We start from the raw sequence: 14,259 nt of genomic DNA on the forward strand, positions 1-14,259 counted from the left end.
TAGGCCTGATTCATAATTCGTAAGTAAAAATGGAGGATAATAAAAATAAAATCCTAGAAAACATATTGGAGAGACTAAGAAGTGCCTAAAATAAAAAGAAAGAAAGAAAGAAGAAGATCACTAACTTGTTTCACATTGCTGAAAAGGTTTTCTGCAAATATAGTTAATGAGAATTTGAGTACTCCTATTATTGTTCTTCCTTTTTGTATTGTTTATGTCTTGTATATAATCTTTTTCTTACGATATATTTTGTTATGCGGGAGCTTGTTTATATTTTGTATATTTTTGTTCTATTTGTGATGAAATTGTTTTAATTCAAAGGGGAGAAAAGTAGCGGAACTCTTCCTTAACCATTCGAAGCATGGGTGCACTGACACGGAAGGTTTTAAACAGTCAATGGATAACATAGTGAAGGAGGCACTAAGTAAAACAGTTACTTTGGCGAAGGTAATGGCTTTTGATGAAACTAGTTTTAATTTTAATAATGTTTGTAGGTATATTAAGTCCCAGAGTTTAAATTCAATATTGAGAGTATTAATAGTATAGAATATACAGTACTTTGCATTCATTATCTGTCAAAAACAAAATACATGAACATGCAAACATAAAATGTAAGCTGTAGGCGTTTTTTTAGGAAGTAAATAAAAATTATTTTATTAAATCTTATATATCTACATATATAAAATGAAATCACCTGCTCTGATTCTGCACTTCTGCCACTTCAGAACCAAATTGTTATTCACTTAAAAGGTTGTCTTTAGTCGAGTAATTCATTAATCTTTCTTTTATAATTGATTCCATTCTTTTTGAGAATGATGAATGTAGGGAAATGGGCCTGTAGTTTTCTATGCTTTTACATTATCTTTTGTTAGCAGAGGCTCAGCTCTTCCATGTTTTAAATACTCTTTGAAGTTCTCTAACGTGAACGACTCATTTATTGTGTTTAGTAAGGGAGCTTGTTATGTTCTGTACGCACTTATGCAACACACTTTTTTACTAATCTCATTCTCTTTCGTTGATAGTAACAGCATTGTAATAATATTACAATGAAATGAATACCCTTAGCTGCATACAGGCATTGATATAAGTCAATGGGGACAGATACCATCTGTCTCTGTGTGTGTGTGTGTGTGTGTGTGTGTGTGTGTGTGTCTGTGTGTCAGCATCTGTGCTATATGGTGAGTAGCAACTTTTATATATCATTGTAATTATTTACAGGTGCTACATTTGTTTTTGGGAATTTTTGTTGCATTTGCTCTGCAATACTTGAAAAATCCTCATTCACAAAGTTTGATAGGTGCTGTGGGTCAATTTTTACTTTATCTCCTCACCCTTATTATGTTGTTATATTTATCTCTCTCACAGCGGTTTATTAAGTGAGAAACTGAGGGAAAGTAAAGTCTGTTGTTATGAAAAAGCACATCCTCAGTATAAAAAAAGTGTAATGTCATCACATATGTTGTTTCAAAATCAATAGTATTTCTCATTTCACCAGCTGTCAGTGGCCCTTAGAAATTACATTCTTTCACCAGAAAAGTTTCTAGTTATTGGAATAACATGGTACGTAATTTTTACATAACAACAGTATGAGAAAATACTTTCCTCTTAGCGTGCTATCATTTGCCAAAACATTTCAGTATCGGAAACTGTTTATGAGGAATGTTATGGATGTTTCACTCTGGCTTTATCGCTGGCATGGTGCGGTCGCAAATGAGTGTGCTATGTCAGATCAATTTTCTCGAGACTGGCGACAGCTACAGACCTCCATCCAATTAAGCAAAATTAAGTATGTTAGCTAAATTTCATATGCAACAACGTATTATGTAACCTTAGGGTGTATATGACCCGGGAGAAACTTGGGAACTTTTTCATCCATTAGAAAATCAGGAAAAACCCGGGAATTTTTCATTGTTTCAGTTTTCAGTTAAATTTTTGTAATTTTGACTGGTAAGAACCGATACTTTAACAAAGGATGTTACTGAATCCCACTACTGCGTAATAATACTGCAGCAATAAAACATGAAGGAGAGAAAAAAGAAACTAAAATAAAACTTAAGTTGCAAAGGAAATGTGCCATATACAAAAGTGCTCATATAAGTGTCTCCCAACAGCAAAATATGTCCAAGGCTTTAGGAAGACAATGCAATGCTTCACAACAAAAAATTGCCTCTGATGAGTGTGACATCACAACTGTTAACATTCGTTTGAGCAGTTGCGAGCGGGCTTGTGCACATGCACAGTTGAGTCATGTATGAGTAGTACCTTATCTCGCTCGAGCTGCCCGGTTCGTGCATGTGCAACAGGCCCATATCTGGAAGGGAGGGGGGGTGGCAAACTGGGGTATCTGCCCCGGGCAGCAATTTCAGAGGGGCACGAAATTCATATTCTTGAGGAAGAAAACCTTGTTTCACAAAGCGTCATTTTTTTTCAGCGCTCGTTGGTCTGTCAATTATTCATATGATTTTGAAACTCATTCCTGTTGTTTTTTTGAACACATTCTAAGTTGATCTCTGAATGCATAGTAAGTGGATTTTTGAATGCGTGTGTTGTGTACATGAGGTCTGCCACGGCAACCCCCGAATCATCTACAAATAAACTTTCCTGCAGCAAAAGGGGGCGGGGTAAACAAGCTGAGCGGAATGAAACTGAACGGATGAATGCCAATTGCTATTTCTTTATGTGGTTGACTGGGTTAGTGAATGATTAGCGTTGTTATAATTACTAGCAAAATCCATCGATTGAGACTACGAGAGTGGAAATAAATGACTAACAGGAATAACAGGTAAGAAAGATAATGTATTATCTTCTCGGTATATCCAAGGAAATGAAATTTTAAAAAAATTTTTGGCCAGTTCACTACACTAGTAAGGGCCAGTTGTACAGTCCCTGGCTGGCAGCCATTTAAGTTCTGTTCTGGGAGTAGCATGGAAAACACATTGGACGAACACATAAGAACGCTTATGTAGAGAATAAACACGGGATAACTAAACTGGTGATTGTGACAGGGTTAGTGATGTTAACTGGAAAATAAGTTTTGACACTAGCATGAATAGTTACAGAATTAGTGGTGAGAAGATTGTTTGTTAGAATGAGAAAGGAGAATAAAATGAGGACATCACACAAATTATGGAAGAAAATGATGATACCAAATTTATATAAAAATTTCATACTTCTACTTTTCGACCTCATGTATGAGAAACTGGAGCATGTGAATGAAATGTGAAACAGTTTCCTGACATAAAGCTTTTTGCTTGTAGTGGGCCTAATTGGCATTTGATATAGGTACTCCATGAATTGTATTCTGTCATGTTATAAAACTGACATTTTGTGCCCAAACAGACTCATGTATTTGATGAGTGTTATAACTGCAGTATTAGAAAGACTTCTTTCATTTTGTCTAACAGACAGTGAGAAAATAGATATAATCAGGATCGAGAAACCACACCAGTCTTGGGTACTATTTGTATTAAACAACATTTCGGTTTTTCATGTAGAAAAATGTTTGACGATCTTTAATGAGGTAATGAATTCTTAGACAGAAAGGAAAGCATGCCATGTAAATCTGCAGCAAGATTAGAGAGAAAGAAATGCTAGGACGTAAGGATTGTAGAAATGTGTACTTTCTTGCTTGTCTCTTGTCTTCACTGGTTTTATGTATCCTATATTTAATTTTATATCACACAAAACAGCAAGTTATTAGCAAATAGGAAATAAAGAATGTATTAATTGCAGGATTTTTTTTTAAAAAAAAAAAGAGGGGCAGGATGTAAAACCGGCTGACGGAGCAGGAGAGGTGCCACAGGCATTTTAACTTCCACTGCCCTGAATATGGTTTGATGGCATCCATCAAAATGTACACGTTTGAATTCCACAGAGCAAAATACAGTGATGTACGATAGAAGAAGCTGCATGAAGAGGCATGGCACTTTAAGACTAAATAACATGTCTTACATTTCCTCAAATACATATTTTTTATTTACCAGATTCTTCAGAAAGATGTGCCCTACAAAATGAACATTTGTGGAAAGTCGATTTTTTGAAAATTTTTGATGTTCTAGTTCTATTAGAAACACTCAAGAGAGAGGGGGTGGGGGGTGGGGGGGGGGTGTACTGCCCCGATTTGGAAATATCGTAGACCTGGGGCTGATGCGCAGAGCAGTCTTGAGTTGCAGTGGGGAGGAGGGTAGTCTCCATGTGACCCGCATTTACATTTAGTGATTTTTCTGTTTCCTCTTAATTTACTGCTCTCACATCAAATGAAAACAAAATGGATTTCTTGGCCAGGAGCCATCAAGTGAATTAAAGTGTATTCAAATAATTACAGAAGTCTAAAATATGTTATTAGTTTCAGATTTTATTTTATTTCCACCTTTCTGACAGCCAAGCATTAATCGCCTTGGGGAAAAATGAATTTTGGAAATTTGACTTTTTTAATTTTTTCTGCTGAGGCAGTCAGTTTATTTGAAACAATTCCACACCATTCTCTAGTTTCAAATGTTTTCTGCTTTTCAACTGCCCATTTTCATCATCTAGCACGTATGGCACTATGCCATAATAAAGAACCAAACATGAGACAATACCGTACAAGTACAACAAGAAAATTTACATCCTGAAAACCATACTGGAAAGCTTAATATCAGGTCAAGGCCTACTTCATTGGGAAACTGGACATACAAATGTGCTCTTTAAGCTGAATTATGCAGTTTAGTATGGTTCGCGAAATTTCGATGCTCTTGAAGTATCCCCTGATGTCTTTTTTAATGTTTTACATGCACAAACATATGGGCATCCTGCATCATTGTAGCTGCGCAAGCACGTGACGCCTGTTATCGGCGCTCTCTAGCAATTGCTGAAACGAATCTATTTCTAACAGGTCACAGGAAAATATTACGAATGGTAGTCTGAAAAGCCTTACTTACGAAGCAGATATCCAGTTGCACAAGATGAACTATGTGCGAGAATGTATGATGAATTTCTTAAATCACCAAGCTTAGCCAGTTAGAAGAATTTCGAGCCCTGAAGTTCAATCATTTATGTCGTTATTAAAAATTTTACTGACACATTTGTGTGATGTATCTTAAAGCATAACACGCGCAGGAAAGATCAACATTATATGTGGAAGCTTAGCTTCTCTTGCAGCTTATTCATCTTTGAGACCAATATATACAGGAAAGCTTTGCTTTTCTTGTAGCAGCACTATGTATATTAATTTAAACCATTAACTTTTCCTATTTGTGTGTTCGCGCTACTTATCAGTGATTTTGTTGTTGGCTGACTACATCACGTGTCCTATGACCTGAATATCTGCTGTCATCGGCTGCCAAGATCACGTGACATGAGCTATGACTTGCTTACAAAAGCACATCACACTCTCGATTTCAATGCTTCGGAAAGTAACCTGCGGTGTTCGGTGGAATTCGAATTTATATTTTTTCAAGATCTTTCCAAAACGTGTTTTTCCCCTAGTTTCGTTTTCTAAAGACTGGGAAATCCTACGCTGGTGTATAAAACCATAACCACTCAAAGGATTGATAAGTTTTACAGTCCCGAGGGAAAGTATACTGTCACTTAACACGAAAAATGTATTTTCACCCAGGAGAAAGTGTATTTTTAACCGAGAAATCTGGGAAAAATCTGGAATATTTTTTCCTCGTCTGCAATATACACCCTGAATATGCACCTAATGCAAAATCATAGCGACCTCTGTTTTTCATTGCACACTTCTCCGAGTTTTGTGCAGTGTCATACTTTCACGTAAGTATCACAATAACTATGACCATTAATGAAATGATGTGCACATCATCATGAAGCTGACAGATAATGCTATAAATACAGAAAAAATGAAGTTTTTTTACTAAATAGTTTCTGTAAAATCGGCTAAGGAAGACTGAGGGTTCGCACCTCGATTCTGTCATTGCTGGTCGGCCGAAAGGTGGGAGACACTTATCGGCCTCCCCTTCCGAACAAAAGAATGATCTCACCCAGCACTTTGGTGTAAAGTAAACACCACACTTTTTCTGAAGTGTATCCGTATTAACAACAAATATTCAGTATGCCAAAAATATGTTTTGTATTATTGTTACGTAGTAAACTACTCTTGAAGAGCAAGAAGTTGGATGTATGGTGTGTGAAATAAAACTGTCAGTTTGTGCAACTGACTTATAAACATGTGCATATAAATTATAGCAGTGTGAGTAAGTACACAAGTCCACAAGCATTATACAAATAAAGAAAATCTAGGATTGGATAATGACAGTATTATGAAAAAAAGGATAATTGCTACTCACCATGTAGTGGAGATGCCGAGTCATAGATAGACGCAACAAAAAGAACTGTCAGACAAAGATTTTGGTCAAACAGGCCTTCGTCAGAACACACACACACACACACACACACACACACACACCATGCAAACACAACTCACACAAATATGACCACAGTCTCTGGGTGCCAAGCCCAGACTCAGATTCCTATGAACTGTATACAGGGTGTATACGACCCGGGAAATCCGGGAAAAACCCGGTAATTTTTTCATCCGGGAGGAAACCGGGAAAAACCCGGGAATTTTCCGGAAGTCCGGGAATTTTTCATTGTTTTAGCTTTCGGTTAAATTTTTATAATTTTGACTGCAGAATTGATTTTCTAGCAAAGAACGTTAATGTATCCTGCTACTGGAGAATGATACTGCAGCAATAAAATATAAACGAGAGGGGAAAAAATAAAACTTTAGTGGCAAAGGAAATGTGCAATTTACAACAAAACACCGTGCACGCACAAGCGTCTGCAAATAGCAAAAATATGTCAAAGGCCGTAGGGCGCAGACAATTCTTCGTAACAATGAACTGCTTGCTATGAGCATGACGTCACAACTGTTCACATTAGGTTCGTTTGACCAATTGCCAGCGGTCTGTTGCGCATGCGCATTTGACTCGCGTATAAGCTTGGCTTCCCGCTATGGCGCTACATGTAGTTCGGCTGTTAGCTGTATCGGTAGTAGCTGCAAGCAGCCAGATGCAAACGAGAAAAATTTTTCTCGCGCGCCCTAGCTGCCAGATTCGCGCTTGCACAGAGTTGTGGTGGGGAGGGGGTTAACCTGCACGTGACCCGTGTTTACGTTAAGTGATTTCGCTGCTTCTCTTCGTTTACAGCTCCCACGTCAAATGAAAACAAAACGGATTTCTGTGGCCGTGAGTTTTCAAGTGAATTAAAATACATTCACATAGTTACGGAGGGCAAAAATATATTATTAATTTCAGTTTTCTGATTTTATTTTATTTCCAAGTTAGTAGCATTAATCGCCTTGCAGAACAATGAAGTTATTTTTGCAGGTTTGCTAAAGAATTTTGGCTTGATTAATCTTTCCGCTGAGGCGATCATTTTATTTGAAACGAAGTGTTTCATTCTACAGTATTGGCTAGTTCCAACTGTTCGCTGAATTTCGAGTGCACGTTATCATCTTTTGCCATGTATGGCGTTATGCCATAATAAAGAACAAAAAATGAGATCGTATAGTACTGGTACTCCAAGAAAATTTACATCCCAAAAACCACACTGAAAAGCTTAATATCAGATGGGACTGCTTCATTGTGAATCTGGAAAAAGCCAATTTGCACTTCAAGCTGAATTAAGCATTTTAGTATGGTTTACGAAATTCCGATGCTCTTTGGAGTATCCTCTGATGCCCTGTTTCTTTTATGGTGTGATCTAAGCTCTCTTAGTGCTTTATACACACGAACATGCGGGCTTCCTACACCACTGCAGTTGCACACGCACAATAATGTGTTTTCTGGCGCTCTCCGGCAACTGTTAAATCGAACCTATTTCTAACAGTCTCCGGATAGTATTGCGAACGGTGGTTAGAAAATCGTTACTTTCAAAGTATATTTCTTTTTACCCAAGATGAATTATGTTACGTGTGAGAAAGTGGGATGGATATCTAAATCACAGAGCGTTCGAAACTGAGCAGTTTGATGACCAGCCACTTACAAAAATTTCGAGCCGCGAGACATTTATGTCATTTTAAATTTACTGGCACATTTGTGTGATGTATCTTAAAGAGTAACACACGCATAAAAAGATCAATATTACATGTGAAAGCTTAGCTTCTGTTGTAGCGTGTTAATCTTAGAGACCAATATTATATGTGAAAGCTTAGCTTTTCTTGTAGATATACGGTACTGTGTACATCAATGTAAACCGTTAACTTTTCCTCTTGTGTGTTCGCGCTATGTAACAAGTGATGTTGCTATTGGCTGACTAAAACACGTGTCCCATGCTCTGATAGCTGCTGTCACCTGCTAGCGAGATCTCGTGGCTTGAGATATGACTCGCTTACAAAAGGACATATCAACCTCGGTTTCAACGCTCCGGAAACTAAAGCGTTGTGTTTGGTGCAATTTGAATTTATACTTTCGTAATACGAAAATATGCGGCGTATATGTTGCTGCAAATCAAAGGTCTTTCCAAAACTTCTCTGCCCCGTCTTCTTTTTTTTTCCCCGGGAAGTTCTACGCGATTGTATAAAACGTTAACCATTCAAAGGATTGATAAGTTTTACAGTTCCGAGGGAAAATCTACGGGAAACGTACTGTCACTTAGCACGGAAAAAGTGTATTTTCGCCCGGGAAAAAGCATATTTTTTAAACGGGATATCCGGGAGAAATCCGGGATTTTTTTTCCTTGTCCCCGTATACACCCTGTGTATAATAATTTTAAAATGTCCCATATTAAAGATTCCTCCCTTCAGTATATATTATTTAAAAGGAAATTGATTACATTACTAAGTCTGAATATGATTTTCTGTTTGTAATTGATGGAAACCCATATTATTAACCAAAAATCATGTGTCACGGGTGTGACAAAATTCAGAAGTGCAAAGTAGTACATTGAAAATTACAGGGAAAAATCTGTGAATTGAATGATTATATGTTAACAAATTAATAACTGTATAATATTGAAAACTTACTGCATTAGCCACGAAAATATCAGTAAGAAACTTACATTATTTTCAGGGTAATAACATAATTTATATTGTCATGGGTGTGACATAATTATGTCACAGGTGTGACATGTACAAATTTCTCTCAATATTTCGGAGAATTAAAGAGTAATAATGGATTCAATACATTTTTTGCAGTACAAAAAAATCACATTGCTTAATGAAAGTGGTGTTGGTGTTAAATAAAAAAAACTAAAAAAACCACAGTTCTTTAATAAACTCTAACAGACAGCTCATCTTCAATTGAAACACTCTCTTAGCTCAACATAATACACAATATGGAGAACGAAGCATTTTCATGTTCAAATAAATAAAGAAATCAATACTCAACAAACTAACAAAAGAAATACACACAGAAATACATACTTATAATAATACCAGAGAAGGAAAGTTGCCACTCACCATATAGCGGAGATGCTGAGTCGCGATAGATACGACAAAAAGATGCACACAATTATAGCTTTCGGCGATTAAGGCCTTTGTCAGCAGGACACACACATATACACAAACGTCTGCAGTCTCAGAGAACTGAAATCACAGCAGCACCAGTGCATGATGGGAGTGGTGACTGGGTGGGGGTAAGGAGAAGGCGGGGAGGGGGAGGGATAGTATTGTGGGAGTGGCAGACAGTGAAGTGTTTCTCCTTTTAATCCATATATTTTCATTGTTTTTCTCCGGACCGATAATTTTTTGTAGTATTTTCCTCTCTCTTTTTTCCAGCCCTCTTGGTTCGCCTCTCTTATTCAGTATTAAGCACTCTGATCCATATGTTGCTTGTGTCCTAACACTGAAATATAATGTCTAATCTTTACCAGGAAGGATATTGATTTCTTATTGTAGTAGTTTTGGGTTAATGCGAATGCACATTATATCTTCTTTATGCTTTCTTTATTTGTGTGTTATCCAGTCCGTTGGCTCTTATCATTCGTCGAGGTATTTAAATTTATCAACTCTTTTTTGTTTATGTTTTATATACTTGTTTTTCCATGCCCAGTCTTTTTGGTAGTCTCATGTAGTATATCAAGCATAACAGTTGCGTCTGTTCACTTATCAGTTATCAGTGCTGTATCATCCACTTATAATTTGTTCTTTCCTTGTTCCATTTTTATACCATTTATGTGTATGTTTTCTAGTGCATTTTCCGATGTTTTTACTATTTTATCTAAAACCAAATTAAAGAGAATTAGGGACAGTCTGTTTCCTTCTTGAAGTCCTGCTTTGATTTTGAACGGTTCAGATATTTTGCCTTGAAATTTAATCCTTGATGCTGTATCTCTGAGCATTTGTTCAGCAAATCTTCTGCTTGTTTTAATTATAGTATTTTTAATGTTTATCAGTGCCACTTGGGACTTCTGTATCTTCCCTAATAAAGGAGTATTTGAAAACTGACTTCAGAATTTCTGTTTTGTGTTTGCTACACCTATTTTCAGTTACTGTGCTATTCACAAGTGTCTGGGCACAAAAACAGTTGCTGACACTCTTTATCCATGACAAATTTCTTTGAGTTTTGTGAGGGTATTTTGATAAGATGATACTACTGCAGTCAGTGAAGACTTCAAGCATTATTGTCTTGACAGCCAAATAATTTCATTCAACATGTACCAGCGTGCCAGTTTCATTATGGGAATCTTCAGAGATATCAGGTCTATCCATTGTTGTTATACACTGATGAGCCAAAACATTATGAACATGGCACATCATGAGATTGAATGTTATCTGATGGCATTACGGGCATGTGACATGATAAGTGGAACATAGAGATGAGTGGGGGATGTTTGTTTGTAGCAGTGAGGTAAGCCACTGCCAAAAGTTTCTTTGACAAAGGGCAGACAGTAACGGCCCATTGTCAGGGAACAAGCATCTCAGAAATTGCAAAGGTAGTTGACTGTTTACAAGCTACTGCTGTGAGCATCAATGAAGGATGGTGACATGATGATATGATGATGAGTAGGTGGAGAGGTGTTGTACGTCAACGCATCATCAGGGAATGTGGAGGTTGGAAGCTTGACCTTTCTGTAAAGTGGCATAGGCAGCGATCTGTGGCAGATTAAATGAGCTCCACAGTTTAACAAACTGCTTCAACAGAGATTGTGTTGCATGTGCTGCAGCAGTTATTGCTTGGCTTTGAATCATTTCATCTGTTGGGGCCATTTCTTTGAGGCTTACACAAATATATTGGGATCTGCTACATGTATCATTACCTGTATTGGATGACAATGCACCTAAGCTAAAAAATTCTCATTTTCACTCTGCACACAAGTCAACCATCTGGATAGTAGTCTCTCGATGTGTAAAGAACCTCCCCCCCCCCCAGCACCCATTGCACCCATTTGGGGGGGGGGGGAGGACACACTGAAAAAGATCAATTTTTGTGACTGCATTGACTTCACAGATCTACAATGTTCATTTACGACTTTTCATAATGACAATAGAGTTAGTATGATTAAACCTTCATTATTATAGGCCTTTGTGCTTCTGCAGATCTTTTTTTGCGCAAATTGGATTGGCTAGACTTGGCCCAATTTTGGGTTTTGTTTAATGTTTGTGTTGTAGAGGTTCTGAATATTTTGGAAGCTGCAGCAGTTGTGGAAATGTCATAAAACATCATAAAGTTATAGTCAGTCAGTCAATGCAGTGATACCAAAATTGTGAAATTAGCAGTGAGTTAATTGAAAGAAGATTGTAAAGCTAGAAATAGAGCTTTTGTTGGTCAGTGTAACCAACTTTTTCATGATCTCAGTTGTTTTAAACTGGTTGCCATTTGGATGTGTTATAGAATCTTGAATTAGTTTGTAAGAATATGTAGATGTGATGCACAGTCACATACATTTTGTGAAATGGACTGGGACAAATCATGACAGTTCCTCAGCAAAGGCAATGATGTTTTCTCATATAAGTTCAGTGCGAAATATGCTTTGTTAAAAAGTGCCATTATTGCTGTTTCCTGTCATCAATGCATTTGTCATTATAATTGTCAGAATTATGTAGTAAGTTTTGTAATTATAATTAGAATAAAAAACCTTGAAAACTTTGATGTAACGTATGTTTCAGCGGAAATGAGAGAAATATAATTCAGAATAACAATAGCATGGCCACACTGCTGCATTTCTTGAAATTTTATTATGTAGTTGATTATTAAGTGAGTGAGTTCTTTTTCATTGATGCATAATTAATTTGTCTGATATGATATTCTGGTTCTGTATGTTACAGATTCAGGTGTCTTCACTTATGACGGCCTTGTTTACTACAATGATTAATCATAAAGTTAAACTAGATGGGAGTTTTTCATCAGTTATCCTTGCAATTATGGTTTTAGAAGGACTTGGAAGATCACTAGATCCAACTACTGATATAGTGGAAAAAGCTAGGCCTTTCTTAATTGGAGCATTGTGAGCCAAACATGAGATTTGTAATTCATTTAAGAGTGTGATCGATACAAAGAGATACTTACTTTGATTCCATGACTCAAAGGTGCCCAGTTTTTGTTCATGTTAATAGTTCACAAGACACAAATGCATTTGTTGCTGGAATGAAATGATGGACTATAAAACAATATTTTTGCTGTACACAAAAAAATATTTATTCAATCAGTAGTAAAGAAATTTTATATGAAACAGAATGTGTTTATTTATGAAAAAAGAAAATATAACTGTAGCACTAGAGCCAGTAATAGCAAAATGTTGTGGGCTGTTTATGGCTACAATTACTGTGGTAACAAATTTTACCACAGTAATTTTAGCCAGAAACAGCCCACAATGTTTTGATGTAGTCTTTGACTATTCCAGGGTGTATACGACGCGGGACAACCGGGAGATTGGGAAAAACCCAGGAATTTTGTCATCCGGGAGAAAACCGGGAAAAATCCAGAAATTTTTTAGAATTCCGGGAATTTTTCGTTGTTTTAGTTTTTCGTTAAATTTTTGTAATTTTGACTGGTAAGAACTGATACTCTAACAAAGGATATTACTGTATCCCGCTACTGCAGAATAATACTGCAGCACTAAAACATGGATGAGAGAAAAAACCGAAAATAAAACTTAAATTGCAAAGGAAATGTGCCATATAAAATAACACAGTGCTCGTACAAGCATCTGCCAACAGCAAAATGTGTCAAAGGCTTTCGGAAGACTGTGCAATGCTTCATAGCAACAAACTGCCTTTGATGAGCGTGACGTCACAACTGCTGAGGCAGTCAATTTATTCCACACTATTGACTAGTTTCAACTTTTCGCTGCATTTCAAGTGCACGTTTTCATCTTCTAGCACGTGTGGCATTATGCCATAATAAAGAACCAGACATGAGATAATACAGTACTGGTACTCCAAGAAAATTTACGTCCCAAAAACCACACTGAAAAGCTTCATATCTGGTCGAGGCGTACGTCATTGAGAATCTGGACATACGAATGTGCACTGTATGGCAAACTATGCATTTTAGTATGGTTCACGAAATTCTGACGCTCTTGGAGTATCCTCTAATGTCTTGTTTCTTTTATGACATAATGTAAGATCTTTTAATGTTTTACACGTATGAACACGCGGGCTTCCTACATCACCGTAGATGCGCAAGCGCGGTGACGCCTCTTATCTGGCGCTCTCTGACGACTGCTGAAATGAATCTATTTCTAACAGATCACGGGAAAATATTGCGAATTGTTGTTCAGAAAGCATTATTTTCAAAGTAAATTTCCTTTCACGCAAGATGAACTTAAATCACAGAGTGTTTGGTCTCTTTCAAAAATCAACTCTTTGATGACGAGCCATTTAGAAGAATTTCGAGCGCAGAAGATCAGAGATTTATGTTGGTATTAAAAATTTTGCTGGCGTATTTGTGTGATGTACCTTAAAGTGTAACATGCGCTAATCAGATCAACATTATAAGTGGAAGCTTAGCTTCTCTTGTAGCTTATTAATACTCGAGACAAATAATATATGCGAAAGCTTTGCTTTTCTTGTAGCAACACAATGTATATTAATTCAAACCATTAACTTATCCTGTTGGTGGAATTCGAATTTATACTTTCATAAAACGAAAATATGCAGCGTACATGTTGCTACACATCAAAGATCTTTCCAAAACGTGTTTTTTCCCCCTGAGTATCGTTTTCTAAAGTGCCGGGAAATTTTACGCTGCTGTATAAAACCATATCCTATCAAAGGATAAGTTTTATAGTTCTGAGGGAAAGTATACTGTCACTTAACATGGCAAAAGATTATTTTCACCGGGGAGAAAATGTATTTTTATCTGGGAAAAATCCAGG

The 14,259-nt window shown here is 36.8% G+C and overlaps 1 protein-coding gene across 1 annotated transcript in view; it reads left to right on the plus strand.

Annotated features, from left to right (window-relative positions):
* The window catches only part of LOC124788085 (uncharacterized aarF domain-containing protein kinase 2-like), a 106,583-nt gene extending 94,098 nt beyond the window's left edge, over positions 1-12,485 (plus strand). Inside the window, exons 8-9 of the mRNA XM_047255182.1 lie at positions 322-447; positions 12,209-12,485. Of these exons, the coding sequence (XP_047111138.1) occupies positions 322-447; positions 12,209-12,391 (309 nt within the window). The 3' untranslated portion in view covers positions 12,392-12,485. The remainder of the gene's footprint in view (positions 1-321; positions 448-12,208) is intronic.
* Positions 12,486-14,259: the final 1,774 nt, after the last annotated feature.

Source organism: Schistocerca piceifrons, chromosome 3, assembly GCF_021461385.2.
Source record: "Schistocerca piceifrons isolate TAMUIC-IGC-003096 chromosome 3, iqSchPice1.1, whole genome shotgun sequence".
Taxonomy (NCBI): Eukaryota; Metazoa; Arthropoda; class Insecta; order Orthoptera; family Acrididae; genus Schistocerca; species Schistocerca piceifrons.